The 12,986-nt window shown below is 41.6% G+C and overlaps 1 protein-coding gene across 1 annotated transcript in view; it reads left to right on the forward strand.

The window, feature by feature from the left end:
- The window catches only part of cul2 (cullin 2), a 90,915-nt gene that overhangs the window by 45,718 nt on the left and 32,211 nt on the right, over window positions 1–12,986 (forward strand). Inside the window, exon 8 of the mRNA XM_072508324.1 lies at window positions 535–659. Within this exon, the coding sequence (XP_072364425.1) occupies window positions 535–659 (125 nt within the window). The remainder of the gene's footprint in view (window positions 1–534; window positions 660–12,986) is intronic.

Consider the following 12,986-nt stretch of genomic DNA (forward strand, 5'->3'; position numbering starts at 1 on the left):
GGTACGGTTGGCAGGTTATCTTCCTGAATGAACTATTTCTGTTTTTATCCAAAGAGAAAATGCTGGGAAATCTCAGCAGGTCTGGCAGCATCTGTAGGGAGAGAAAAGATGTCAAAGGTCATCTGGACTCGAAACGTTAGCTCTTTTCTCTCCCTCCAGATGCTGCCAGACCTGCTGAGATTTTCCAGCATTTTCTCTTTGGTTCAGATTCCAGCATCCGCTGTAATTTGTTTTTATTTCTGTTTTTATGGTGATCTGACTGTTTCATGGTCATTGTATTGGTTTTTTTACTGATCCCATTTTTAATTGTAGGTTTTTAAATATAAATTCAAATTCTCAAACTGCCCCTGGAAGGATTTGAGATCTTGTTTTTTTTTTGATTATCAGTCCTAGCCTCTGGATTACCAATAAGATAACATTTACAGCAGAATGGTAAATTTCATTACTCTTATTGAAAGGTTGTTGAACAAGTGTATGGCAATAAAGATGTGCAATTTCCCCTTTCCTCCCTCTATCCTTTTCACCCTTTAGCAGACATGGCAAATATATATACGTTGCTTCGTGCTGTCTCAAATGGTTTACCTCACATGATTCAGGAGCTTCAGAATCACATACATGATGAGGGCCTTAGATCCATCAGTAACCTCTCTCAGGAAAACGTGAGTCCTCCTTTTAAAGATTTCCTTGCTCTGAATTGTGAAGATGAATTGTGTGGACTATCTGTTAGTTGTTAAGAGACATTTCTATTCCTTGTAAATATTGTCGAATCTTCAGTCTTGAGAAGTAAGAATTCGCTGAAGGTGGTGTGACAGCACAATCTTTGCTTGTGATTTCTGTAGTCATAGAAAAGGAAAGCTTTGCATTTATATTGCACCTTTTATATGCCATCCCAAAGTATTTTCCATCCAATGAAGTACTTTTAAACTTGTCACTGTTCACACAACAAACTCCCATAAACAGATTTTTTTTGCCATGTTGATTGAGGGGCCAGGTCACAAGTTAAATTGTATTTCTTTCCCTTGGGGTATTTCCCTTTTTAGTATTTATGAGAAAACAATGTATGCAACCATGTCCAACTGCCATGTTCACTCCCTCTGTGCTATTGATATGCATTTGATTTATCAGTCAATATTGACCAAAATGGAGCAGGTTTAACTTTTTTTTTTACAAATTCAGGGTTTTGAGCAGGCTATGATGTAATCGGAGAGGAGTTTTAGATTATCAGAGTAATATCAAACAAATCCGTTCAAGATTCACCCCAGAACCTAAATAACTACTCTAAACCGAGGCTGGAGGGTGATTTTAAGGTAGCATCCTTCAAATTAAAGTTTAAACCATCTCTCAGGATTTTTTCAAGGAGAAATGGACAGTCACTCCAATTTCCAAACTGACAATCCATCCCTGAACCAACGCCACCAAAAGGAGTTAACTGGCTATGCATCTCTTGCTGTTCGTGACATTTTGATGTATGCAAAGTGACTGCCTTATTTACCTGGAAAATCCCCCCACAATATTTGACTATCCCTCTAGAGTAATTTGTTGGGGATGAAGCGCTTGAGTTGTCCTGAGGATATGTGAGGCACCATATATAAACATGTTAAAAACAGGCTGCTTGAGGTGATGTACCCCAATCTCTTGTTTGTTTGCAGCAGCTTTCTTGCGGTCTAAGGAAAGTCTTTCCCAACCACCTTCGGCTCGGTGAAGACTGCTTACTTTCCTTCCGAGCGTCTGCTAATATACTTTATTTCTTGGAGCTGGTTGTTTACCCACTGTCAATCACTTGTTCTAGTCCATCTGGCCAATAACCAAATGGCGGGTGCCTAAAGTGTTGTCTCCCTTTTGTCCATCACTTTAGTTGAGATCACCTTTTAGTTTATCTCATGCCAGGTGTCATTTGTTAACGCTTGCCAGACATTTGCATAGATAAGAGGGTACAAGACTTCATCCTGTCAGTTTAGGAATGTCAACATGGAGGCCTGTACAGGAGACCCTGGTATGATGCCCTTCAGAGCACCATTCTTCTTGGCCACTATCTTTGATTTTACCTCAGCCCTGATGGGAGAAGAGAAACGGTCTTCTCCCAGATGGCTTTGTACTGTCACTGCTAATTCTATGAGAATTCTGTAATCTGAAAAGTATCATTACTACTAATAATGGATTCTAACATTTTCCCAATTTTAGATGTTGGGCTAACTGGCCTATAGTTTCATTTATGTCTCACTCCTTTTTTGAATATGGGCATTACAAGCTGAGACCATTCCAGAATCTAGGGAATTTTGGAAGATTACAAAAAATGTAACACTTCTTTTCAGATCAAAGAATGTGGTCTATCAGACCCAGGGGGTTCCGGTTTGTGTAGTACTGACACCAGTACTGGGGAAAGTGGGGGCAATACCATTGGGAGGGTCCACACTTGAACCGTGCTGGGTCCAATCTTCTTGCAAATTGCGTAACTAGGGAAGTAGAGAGGGCTTTAAATTAAATAGTGGAGGCAAGGGATTAAGTGTAGAAAGATGTGGTACATCTAAGAGCAAAGATGAGGGGGTAGCACGGTGACGGTGTTTAACACTACTGTCTCACAGCGCGAGGTCCGTGTTTGGTCCCAGCTCTGGGTCACTGTCCATGTGGAGATTGCACATTTTCCCCGTATTTGCGTGGGGTTTGCCCCACAACCCAAAAGATGTGCAGAGTAGGTGGATTGGTCACGCTAAATTGCCCCTTAATTGTAAAAAATTAATTGGGTACCCTTAAAAAAAAATTTTTTTTAAAGAAATTACAGTGCAGAAGAAGGCCATTCAGCCCATTGAGTCTACACCGGCCCAGAAAGAGCACTCTACCTAAACCCACACCTCAATCCTATCCCCATAAACCAGCAACCCCACCTAACCTTTGGACGCTACAGGGCAATTTAGCGTGACCAATCCACCTAACCTGCACATCTTGGACTGTGGGAGGAAACCGGAGCACCCGGAGGAAACCCACGTAGACACGGGGAGAACGTGCAGCCTCCACACAGACAGTGACCCAAACCAGGAATCAAACCCAGGTCTCTGGAGCTGTGAAGCAACAGTGCCAACCACTGTGCTACTGTGCCGGTATGATCTGATGGCCATTACGGAGACCTGGCTGCAGGATGATAAGGATTGGGTCTTGAATATTCAGGGTATATGACATTCAAGAATAATAAGATCTAGGGAAGGTGGAGGGGTAGCACTGTTGATCAAAGATGGAATTGGTGCAGTAGTTAAAGTTAAACTTGATTCAGAAGATCAGGATGTGGAATCGGTTTGAGATTGAGGTCAGATGATCAGTCATAATATACAGAACAGCAGAGAATGACTAAAAAGTTAATCGGGAGAATGAAATTGGGAGGTGAGGAATCGTAGGGAAAATAAATCACTAGAGTGAGTGGTCTACAAGCCCCCTAACGGTAACCACAATGTAGGGCAAAGTATACAAGAAGAAATATTGGGTGCTTGCGATAAAGGAACGGCAGTAATCGTGGGTGATTTTAATCTACATATAAACTGGAAAAATCAGATTGGCAATGGTAGCCTGATTGAGGATTCATAAGATATTTTTGATATAGTTTCTTAGAACAGCACATTCTGGAACCAACCAGGGAGCAGATTATTTTACATAGTACTGGGTAATGTGATGTGATTAATTAATTACTTCAGTGTAAAAGCAACCTAGGTAGCAGCAAACACAATGTGACTGAATTTTACATTCAGTTTGAAAGGGTGAAGAGTGGGTCTGAGACTAGTATTTTAAATTTAAATCAGGGCAACATATGTCGGCATGAAAGATGAGCTGGGATACTGAGCTAGGAGATAAAGAACAATACAGCACAGGAACAGGCCCTGCGGCCCACCAAGCCTGTACCAGCCATGATACCACACTTGGCCAAAACCCTCAGCACTTCCTAATGCCGGACCCCTCTATACCCATCCTATCCATGTGTTTGTCAAGATGTCTTTTGAACATGGTTAATGTATCTGCTTCCACAACCTCCCCTGGCAGTGCATTCCAGGCACTCACCACCCTGTAAAAAAAACCTGCCCCACACATCTCCTCTAAACTTTGCTCCACGGATCTTAAACCTATGCCCCCTAGTGACTGAACCCCCCCCCCCCTCCCCTGTCCAATGAAGGCAAGCATTCCATATGCCTTCTTGACTACCTTATCCACTTGTGTTGCCACTTTCAAAGATCTGTGGGCCTGTACACCCAGATCTTTCTGACTTTCTATATATTTCCCTTCTATGTTAGACCTACCAAAATGCATCACCTCACATAAGTCTCCAACCTATCTATGACCTGCTGTATCCTCTGACAATCCTCAACACTCTCTGCCACTCCACCAACCTTGGTGTCATCCGCTAACTTACTAATCAGAGCAGCTACATTTTCCTCCAAATTGTTTGTATATTACAAACAACAGAGGCCCCAGCATTGATCGCTGTGGAACACCACTAGTCACAACCTCCATTCAGAAAAACATGCTTCTACTGCTACCCTCTGCCTTCTGTGACCGAGCCAGTTCTGTATCCATCTTGCCTCCTCATCCATGTGACTTCACCTTTTGTACGAGTCTGCCATGAGGCATCTTGTCAAAGGCTTTACTGAAATCCATGGAAACAACATCCACTGCCCTCCCCATATCAATCAACTTTGTCAACTCCTCAAAAACCTCGATCATGTTAGTGAGGCACGACCTCTTCTTCACAAAACCATGCTGTCTATCGCTGATGAATCCATTTGTTTCCAAATGGGTATAAATCCTGTCCTTGAGAATTCTCTCCCAATAATTTATCTACTACCGATGTGAGGCTCGCTGGCCTATAGTTGCCTGGATTATCCTTGCTACCTTTCTTAAACAGCTGTACCACATGGGCTATTCTCCATTCCTCTGGGACCTCACCTGTAGCCAATGAGAATACAAAGATGTCAGTCAAAGCCCCAGGAATTTCCTCCCTTGCTTCCCTCAGTATTCTGGGGTAAATCCCATCAGGTCCAGGAGACTTATCTACCTTTAATGTATTTTAAAACACCCAATACCTCCTCCTGGTGTCAACATGCCCCAGACTATCTACACACATTACCAAAGAATCATCTTCCACAAAGTCCTTTTCCTTGGTGAACACTGATGCAAAGTACTCATTTAGTATCTCACCCATTTCCTCTGGCTCAACACGCACATTCCCCCCACTGTCCTTTCCCTGGCCACCCACTTGCTTTTTACATATGAATAAAAAGCTTTGGGATTCACCTTAATCCAACTTGCCAAGGACTTTTCATGACCCCTCCTAGCCCTCCTAATTTCCCGCTTAAGTACCTTCCTACTTTCTTTATACTCCTCAAGTGTTTTGACTCTCCACCATCTAGACTGTACAAAAGCCTCCTTTTTCTTTTTGATGAGGTTCACAATATCCTTCGTTATCCTTCCAAGGCTCCGTAAACTTCCCATACTTATCCTTCGTTCTCTCAGGAACATGATTTCCCTGAATCCTAATCAATTGTCACTTGAAAGACTCCCACATGTCCAATGTTGAGTTACCCTCCAACCGCCGCACCCAATCCAAATTCATCAATTCCTGTCCAATGTTATCATAATTTGCCTTTCCCCAGTTTAGCAACCGACCCTCATCCCTATCTAAAAGTACCCTAAAACTTACGGAATTGTGGTCACTACTCCTAAAATGTTCCCCTACTGAAACCTCAAATACCTGTCCAGGCTCATTCCCCAGTATCAGGTCAAGTACTGCAGAGATCAGAGAAGCAATGGCACGCATTTAGGGGGATATTTCAGAATACTCAGAATAAGTATATTCCTACAATAAAGAAACATTCTGAAGGGGGGAACCACCATCATGGTTAACTAAAGTTAAGGAAAGCATCAAACTTAAGGAAAAGACAAAACTGCTCAAAGGTGAGTGGCAGGTCAGATGGTTGGTCATAATATACAGAGCAGCAGAGAATGACAAAAAGGTTAATCGGGAGAATGAAATTAGGGTACAAGAGGAAGATAGCTAGGAATGTAAAAACAGATAGCAAGAGTTTCTACAGATATTTAAACAGCAAAAGAGTAAATAAAGCAAATGATGGTCCTCCGGAAAGTAAGAAGGGGGAGTTAATAGGCGATAATAAGGAAATGGCGGATGATATGAACAGATTTTTTTTCTCTATTCAGAATAGAGGATACAAGAGTCATTCCAGTAAAGCTGTAAATCGGGAGGTGGACAGGAGAGAGGAACTAGGTGATATTACAATCACTGGGGAAGCTGTACTGAGCAAACTGATGGAGCAGCAGGCGGACAAGTCTCGGGTTGTGATGGAATTAAACTTAAGAGTCTTAAAAGAGGTTGCTAATGAGAAAGTAGTGGTGTTGGTGTTAGCTTTTCATAATTCGTTAGATTCTGGAAAGGTCACGGCGCTGAGGACCCGGGTTCGATCCCGGCCCCGGGTCACTGTCTGTATCTGCGATGTGCAGGGTAGTTGAATTGTCCATATCTTTTTATTAAAACAGTAAAAAATATATACAAGGTACAAACACTAATTTTGTTTTGGAGAAACAGGAAACCCTCCCCTCAGTACCAATGTATGGGGAGTGGGGGGGTGGATGCTCTGATTTTTAAAACAGTTCACGACACATTTCTACAAAAAAACAAATGGTACAAGCACTAAACTTTGTACGCTAAATTGTCCCTTAATTGGGGGGTGGGGAAACTTGGATACTCTTTTTTTTTAAAAGATTCTGGAAAGGTAACATCAGATAAGAAAGTAACAAATAAAAACGCTCTTCAAGAAGGAAGGGAGGCAGAAAACAGGAAATTCTAGGCCAGTTAGCTTGACATCTATCGTGGGGAAGGTATTAGAATTGATCATTAAAGAGGTTATTCCTGGGCACCGAGGCAAGCTCAAGGTAATTGGGAAGGATCAACATGATTTTATACATATTAAGGTTCACCCTTCTAGGACAGAGATGAGGAGTATTTTATTTCTGAGGGTTGTACGACTTTGGAACTCTACCTCAGAAGGCGGTGAAAGTGACATCACTGAATATTTTTAAGGCAGAGGGAGATAGATTCTTAATGGACAAAAGAATCAAGGGGAGATGGGAAATGTGGATCTTATCACAAAAAGATCAGCTATGATCATCTTGAATGGCAGGACAGCCTGGAAGAGCTGAAAGGCCTATCTCTGCTCCTGTTTCATATGTTCGTCGTGTTTCTCGTACTTCTTGTCCAGTGATCATTTTTGTTAAGTTCCTCCCTGTCTTTTGCTCTTTATTTTCATGGAATAGAATCCCCACAATGCAGAAGGAGGCCATTTGACCCATCGAGTAGCACCAGCCCTCTGAAAGAGCACCCTATCCCACGGGTGACACAGCAGCACAGTGGTTAGCACTGTTACTTCACAGCGCCAAAGCCCCAAATTCAATTCCCGCTTGGTTCACTGGCTGTGCGGCGTCTGCACGTTCTCCGTGTCTACGTGGATTTCCTCCGGGTGCTCAGATTTCCTTCCAGAAGTCCCCAAAGACGTGTTGTTAGGTAATTTGGACATTCTGAATTCTCCCGCAGTGTACCCGAACAGGCGTCGGAGTGTAGCGACTCGGGGGTCTTCATAGTAACTTCATTGCGGTGTTAATGTAAGCCTACTTGTGACACAAACAAGATTGTTATATTATCCAGGCCCGAGGCCCACTCCCCCTTTGTGGGACTATTGGAATGCTTTTAATGCCTTCTACCTTGAAGGCAGACACTAAATATTTGTTCTAGGCCTCTGCATTTCCTTGTTTTCTAGTACTAATTCCCTTGTCTCATCCTCTAAGGGACCAACATTTTTCTCTTCTATTTCATATACTTGTAGAAGCTCTTTCTGCCTGTTTTTATATTTCTTGCTAGTTACCCTGCTAACCTATTTTCTACCACTTTATTATTTAATTCATCCTTTACTAGCTTTCAAAATTTTTCCAGTATCTGGCTTAACAGTAATCATTTTAACTTTGTATGCCTTTCCTTTCCTTTCAATTTGGTACCATCCTTCTCATACCATCTTTCTCAATGGAATTTATATTTATCGAGAATTATGAAATCTCTCTTTAAATATCTGCAAATGTGTATCTACCATCTTAGTTTTAATCTATTTTATTAATCCACTCTAACCAATATTGTTTTCATACCTTTGTAATCACCTTTTATTTTAAGTTTACGGCATTATCTTCAGACCCAAATTTCTCACCCTCCAACTTGAAATTCTGTCATGTTACGATCACTCTTCCCCAGAACATCATTTTACAATGAGATCATTACTCAATTCTGTCTCTGTATACATGACCAGCTCTAAAATAGCCTGATTGGTTCAACAATATATTGTTCTAAGAAGCGGCCTAAAATACATTTTTATAAACTCAACCTCAAGACCACCTTTGCCAATTCGATTTGTCAAATCTGTGAAGTTTTAAGTTGCGATTATTGCAGTAGCTTTGTTTTTAGCCCTAATTATTTGTTGACTTATACTTTGTCGTAGAGTGTAGTTCCTATTAAGGGGACCTACAGACTACTCCTGCCAGTGAATTCACTCCCTTGCTTTTTCTTATTTTCATCCTAACTGATTCCACATCTTAATTTTGAGCCAAGATCATTTCTCATTGATCTAATCTTTTATTAACAACGCTACCAACCCCCTTTCATGGTTGCCTATTGTTCTGAAACAACAACATTTAGTTCCCCACTTTGGTCCCCTTGCAGCCACAACTCTGTAATAGTTATCAGCTCATACCTATTTAGTTCTCTTTGTGTGGTCAATGTATCTATTTTGTTATGAATGCTGTATGCATTCAAACATATAGCCTTTAACTTGGTCTTTTTACCATTTGTCCCTATTTGCTGGTGCACTCTTGTGTTTGTACACTCCACTCCACTGGTTTGGGTCATACCTCACACAAAGGAAGATGGTTACGGTTGTTGGAAGTCAATCATCTCTGTCCCAGGACATCACTGCAGGAGTTTCCTTTCCAACCTGTCCAGTAACACCACAGCAATCTATCACATAATATTCTGTGCTATCCTGGATTAACAAACTGGTGCAATATTTGATGATGAGAGAGAAATTATAATTAGTGGTTATGGTCAGCTGGAATAGTTTAAATATTTTTATTGTAAACTATGGAGCGCAATCACTCTTGAGAGGTGAAAGAGAAGGAGCTGGTTTATCTTTCTGAATGCCTCTGCACATATTTTCCTATATAAAGGCAAAGAAATTAGGATCTCACACAGCTCCATTTGTAGCATGTTGGCATGGTAAGGAAAGCATCCCAGGAGGCGGCCAGGTAATGCAACATGTTCATATTTCCTCAACGTTTGCACTAACTATTCTGTTAGAAATGCTGCAAGATCATGTAGATTTATTTAAAAGGGGCCAGCTGCCTGTTTTTTTTTTTAAGGGAAAAAATAAGGGGAGAAAAAATGAACAACGCTCAAAGACAAATATAGGGGACTATTTTGAGCCTGCGCTAGCCGTCAGCGTAAATGGCGACACCAGTGCAAAATCTCACAAGAATCAGAAAACAAGATTCTTGCCAACAAGATCTCATTATCAGATTTTCTCCGCCCCTTGCCAGTGACATAACAGTGGAAATTTCATTTAAATGCATTTAAATACATTTGAATATATTTAAAGATCTTCCCCGCCATATGTTCCCCCCAGGTAAGGAATTCCCAGCATGCCGGCGAGGTTTACAGCAGCCATTGCAAAACAGGAATTAGTCAAGGGGAACCAACCGGGGGCGCAAAGGTAAGTATAGTCCCCCACGGGAGGGGGGGAGAAGGACATGTGCCCCCTGGCATTGCTGTTCTATTGCCAGGGGCTAGCCCACTGGGGAGCCCCATTGGAGGGGGTTCCCAACCCCAGTGCGTGTGTGGGGGGAGGGCAGAGGGTTGCTGTGGTACAGATCGGGGTGCCTGCACAGGAAATTTGGAGAGAAAACTCAACTCTGCAGCTGGAGAGCTACATGCTAATTTTCTTGCTGAAACCGACACTCTGGGGGGGGGGGGGAAAGATATTGGAAGATTCTACCCATACACTAATTAATTACATTGTGAGAGAACCATATGGAAGAGGAGAGAACAGGAGACCGTGAAAGGCAAATAGAAATATTAAATGAATTAAACCAGGAAGAGGGATTTTTAAATTATTTACCTCTAAGTAATTCTACAGGAGTTCAACTGATCTAACCTTAAAACAAAGAAAACTGCCGTTCTGCAAAACTGACTAGTATATGCTGTGAGGAAAACAAAGTTAGTTTTCAGGGATTTATATTTGTATTGGTAAACATTACAAATAATGTACAGTTTTAGGTGTATTTCATGTTTTTGTCCCTGGAAGGGTAAAATCTGTAGTTGGATTCATACTGGTTATGTGTAGGAGTTGGTTCAGTTGCAACTGTGTTTCTGTTGTGCTCAGAGTGGGCTACGACGTGAAGAATAAATAAAAGGCATAAGGGTGTGGCCATTGCTTAGCAACTGGAGGTGTTTGTAAGCTAAAAAGCTTTAAGTTTTAGTTTGGATAATTTGAGAGCAGTTGGAGCCAGGATCTTGGGGAGTGAACATTCTGCCAGCAGAAAGACTAGACAGGATATGAATGAAATGAAATTAAAATCGCTTATTGTCTAGAGTGCAAGTTACAGTCCAGATAACCAGAGAATTGGGACAGAAAGAACGTTTCAGACACCTGAAGTTTAAGAGAACAGAGACCAAGGTGGTGTTCAGAAGAATTCAAGGAAGAATAAAGACCGTGTTCTGATATGGGACTCTTATTTTGCCTTCTAATAAGAATCGAAAGTTTGGTTGGTGGGAGGTGTCACAAATATGACTTCATTGTGAATTACTCCCAGGTATACACTTGAATAAGAACTGAATAAAAACTTAGAAATGAAATATCAAGCAATACATTAAAAAAAGTCAAGCACAGGCGGCACAGTGGTTAGCACTGCAACCTACGGCACTGAGGACCCCGGTTTGAATCCCGGCCCTGAGTCGCTGTCCGTGTAGGGTTTGCACATTCTCCCCGTGCCTGCGTGGGTTTCACCCCCATAACGCAAAGATGTGCAGGGTAGGTGGATTGGCCACGCTAAATTGCCGCTTAATTGGAAAAAGAAATAATTGGGTACTTTAAATTTTAAAAAGAAGTCAAGCACATGGCAAAAATAGTAAGTACAAAAATAAATCACTTAACACAAAAAGATAGATGATTCAGGAATTCATGAACAAAGACCTCGACCACGAGGTCCTACTTTTAAGGGAATTCCTATCTCTGGTTTAACCCCACATTTACTTTCATTGGCTTCTGATTCTCAGCTGAGACTTCCTGGTTTGTTCAAACGAATGTCTGTTATTTAGAGGCGAATTTGTTAATCAAACATTGGACATTACTTAAGATTGACTGATGCCTATCAAAACTAGCTTAGCGTCTACATGCGCAGTCTTAGGGAAAGTACTGCATATGTTTTACCATACCTGCCATGTTACACGGCTTGGTAAAGACCTTTCTAGAACTGATTAGTTGATTAGACCGAGATCAATACATTCTCAGTACTGAATACACTGGAATGCAATGGTTAATTCATTTTATGAGACACTGAGTTCCCACAATCAAGACACTTTTCATATTTTTGCCTCTTAGCTACAAACATTCAAGTAGCACCTATATGAATAAAACTTTACTCTATCATCTGAGTTAGAGACAATCGCAGTAACTAGATTTAAAATAGGACAGTAGACTTCAGAGATAGATGAAATGTTTGATGTAGTTTCAATACAATCTGGGAATCGAAAGTTAAAGTAATTCTGAGAAGTTTGCATGCAGTCAAGGCGAAGAAATCCTAAAGAGGTTGGTGTGAAATCCTGGACTGTATTCACTATTAAAAGTGGAGCAGAAGCTTTGTTTGAAGTGTCATTTGTAAAACCTGGACTGAATTTTGGGGTGCAAGCCGCCAAGGGAAAGCATTATTCGGAGAGAAGAATTTAAAGTGTGTTTTGGGAGTGGGGGCTGGGAACTTTTTTTTAAAATTCATTGAGTACCCAATTTTCTTTCCCAATTAAGAGGCAATTTAGCATGGCCAATCCACCTACCCTACACATCTTTGGGTTGCGGGGAGAGACCCATGCAAATGCGGGGAGAATGCGCAAATTTCACACGGACAGTGACCCGGGGCCAGGATCGAGCCCGGGTTCTCAGCGATGTGAGGCAGCAGTGTGAACCACTGTGCCGCCCTGGTTGGAAACACTCATGACAATCATCTGGGGAGATTCGGAGGAGAAAACCAGACTCTTAACGGGTTCAGAGCAAGTGCATATATTTGACCACAGTCATCTTGCATAATGGGACCATTGTAGCTTAAGATGTACTTTTGTAATCCATGTTATTTTTTATTGTTGTTTAAACTATTAGCGGTCCTGTGATTCTGCTTTTCCATACGTTTTTTTTTAAAAGTAAAGGTTACGGTCGTTTGAGCCAGAATTGCATTCTGGCATCTTCGATCCAACTGTGATCGCAACAATGCGCAGTTCTAGTTTCTTTTACAGTCATTTTTACTTTTTTTTTCCTGCTTGCCCTAAGTAAATGAATCATACTGAAGTACAGTTTATTGACTTCTAGAGCTTCATATGCATTGACTTAATTAGTTTTTCATTTGTAGCGCTAGTGGTGAATGTTTGCAGCCTGTTTGACTATGAGGATTGTCCCAGCAAAGCTCATTACATCGTGGCCTGATGTCCAGGCATTCATTCTTTCCCCCAGACCAGTGAATAAGAATCGGCAATAGAGATTGTTTCTTCTGGTTTCCCTGTGCACAGTGGTTAGCACTGCTGCCTCACAACAATTCTGGCCTTGGGTGACTGTGTGGAATTTGCACATTCTCCCCCTGTTTGCGTGGGTTTCCTCCGGGCGCACCGACTTCCTTCCACACTCCACAAAGATGTGCAG

Source organism: Scyliorhinus torazame, chromosome 6, assembly GCF_047496885.1.
Source record: "Scyliorhinus torazame isolate Kashiwa2021f chromosome 6, sScyTor2.1, whole genome shotgun sequence".
Taxonomy (NCBI): Eukaryota; Metazoa; Chordata; class Chondrichthyes; order Carcharhiniformes; family Scyliorhinidae; genus Scyliorhinus; species Scyliorhinus torazame.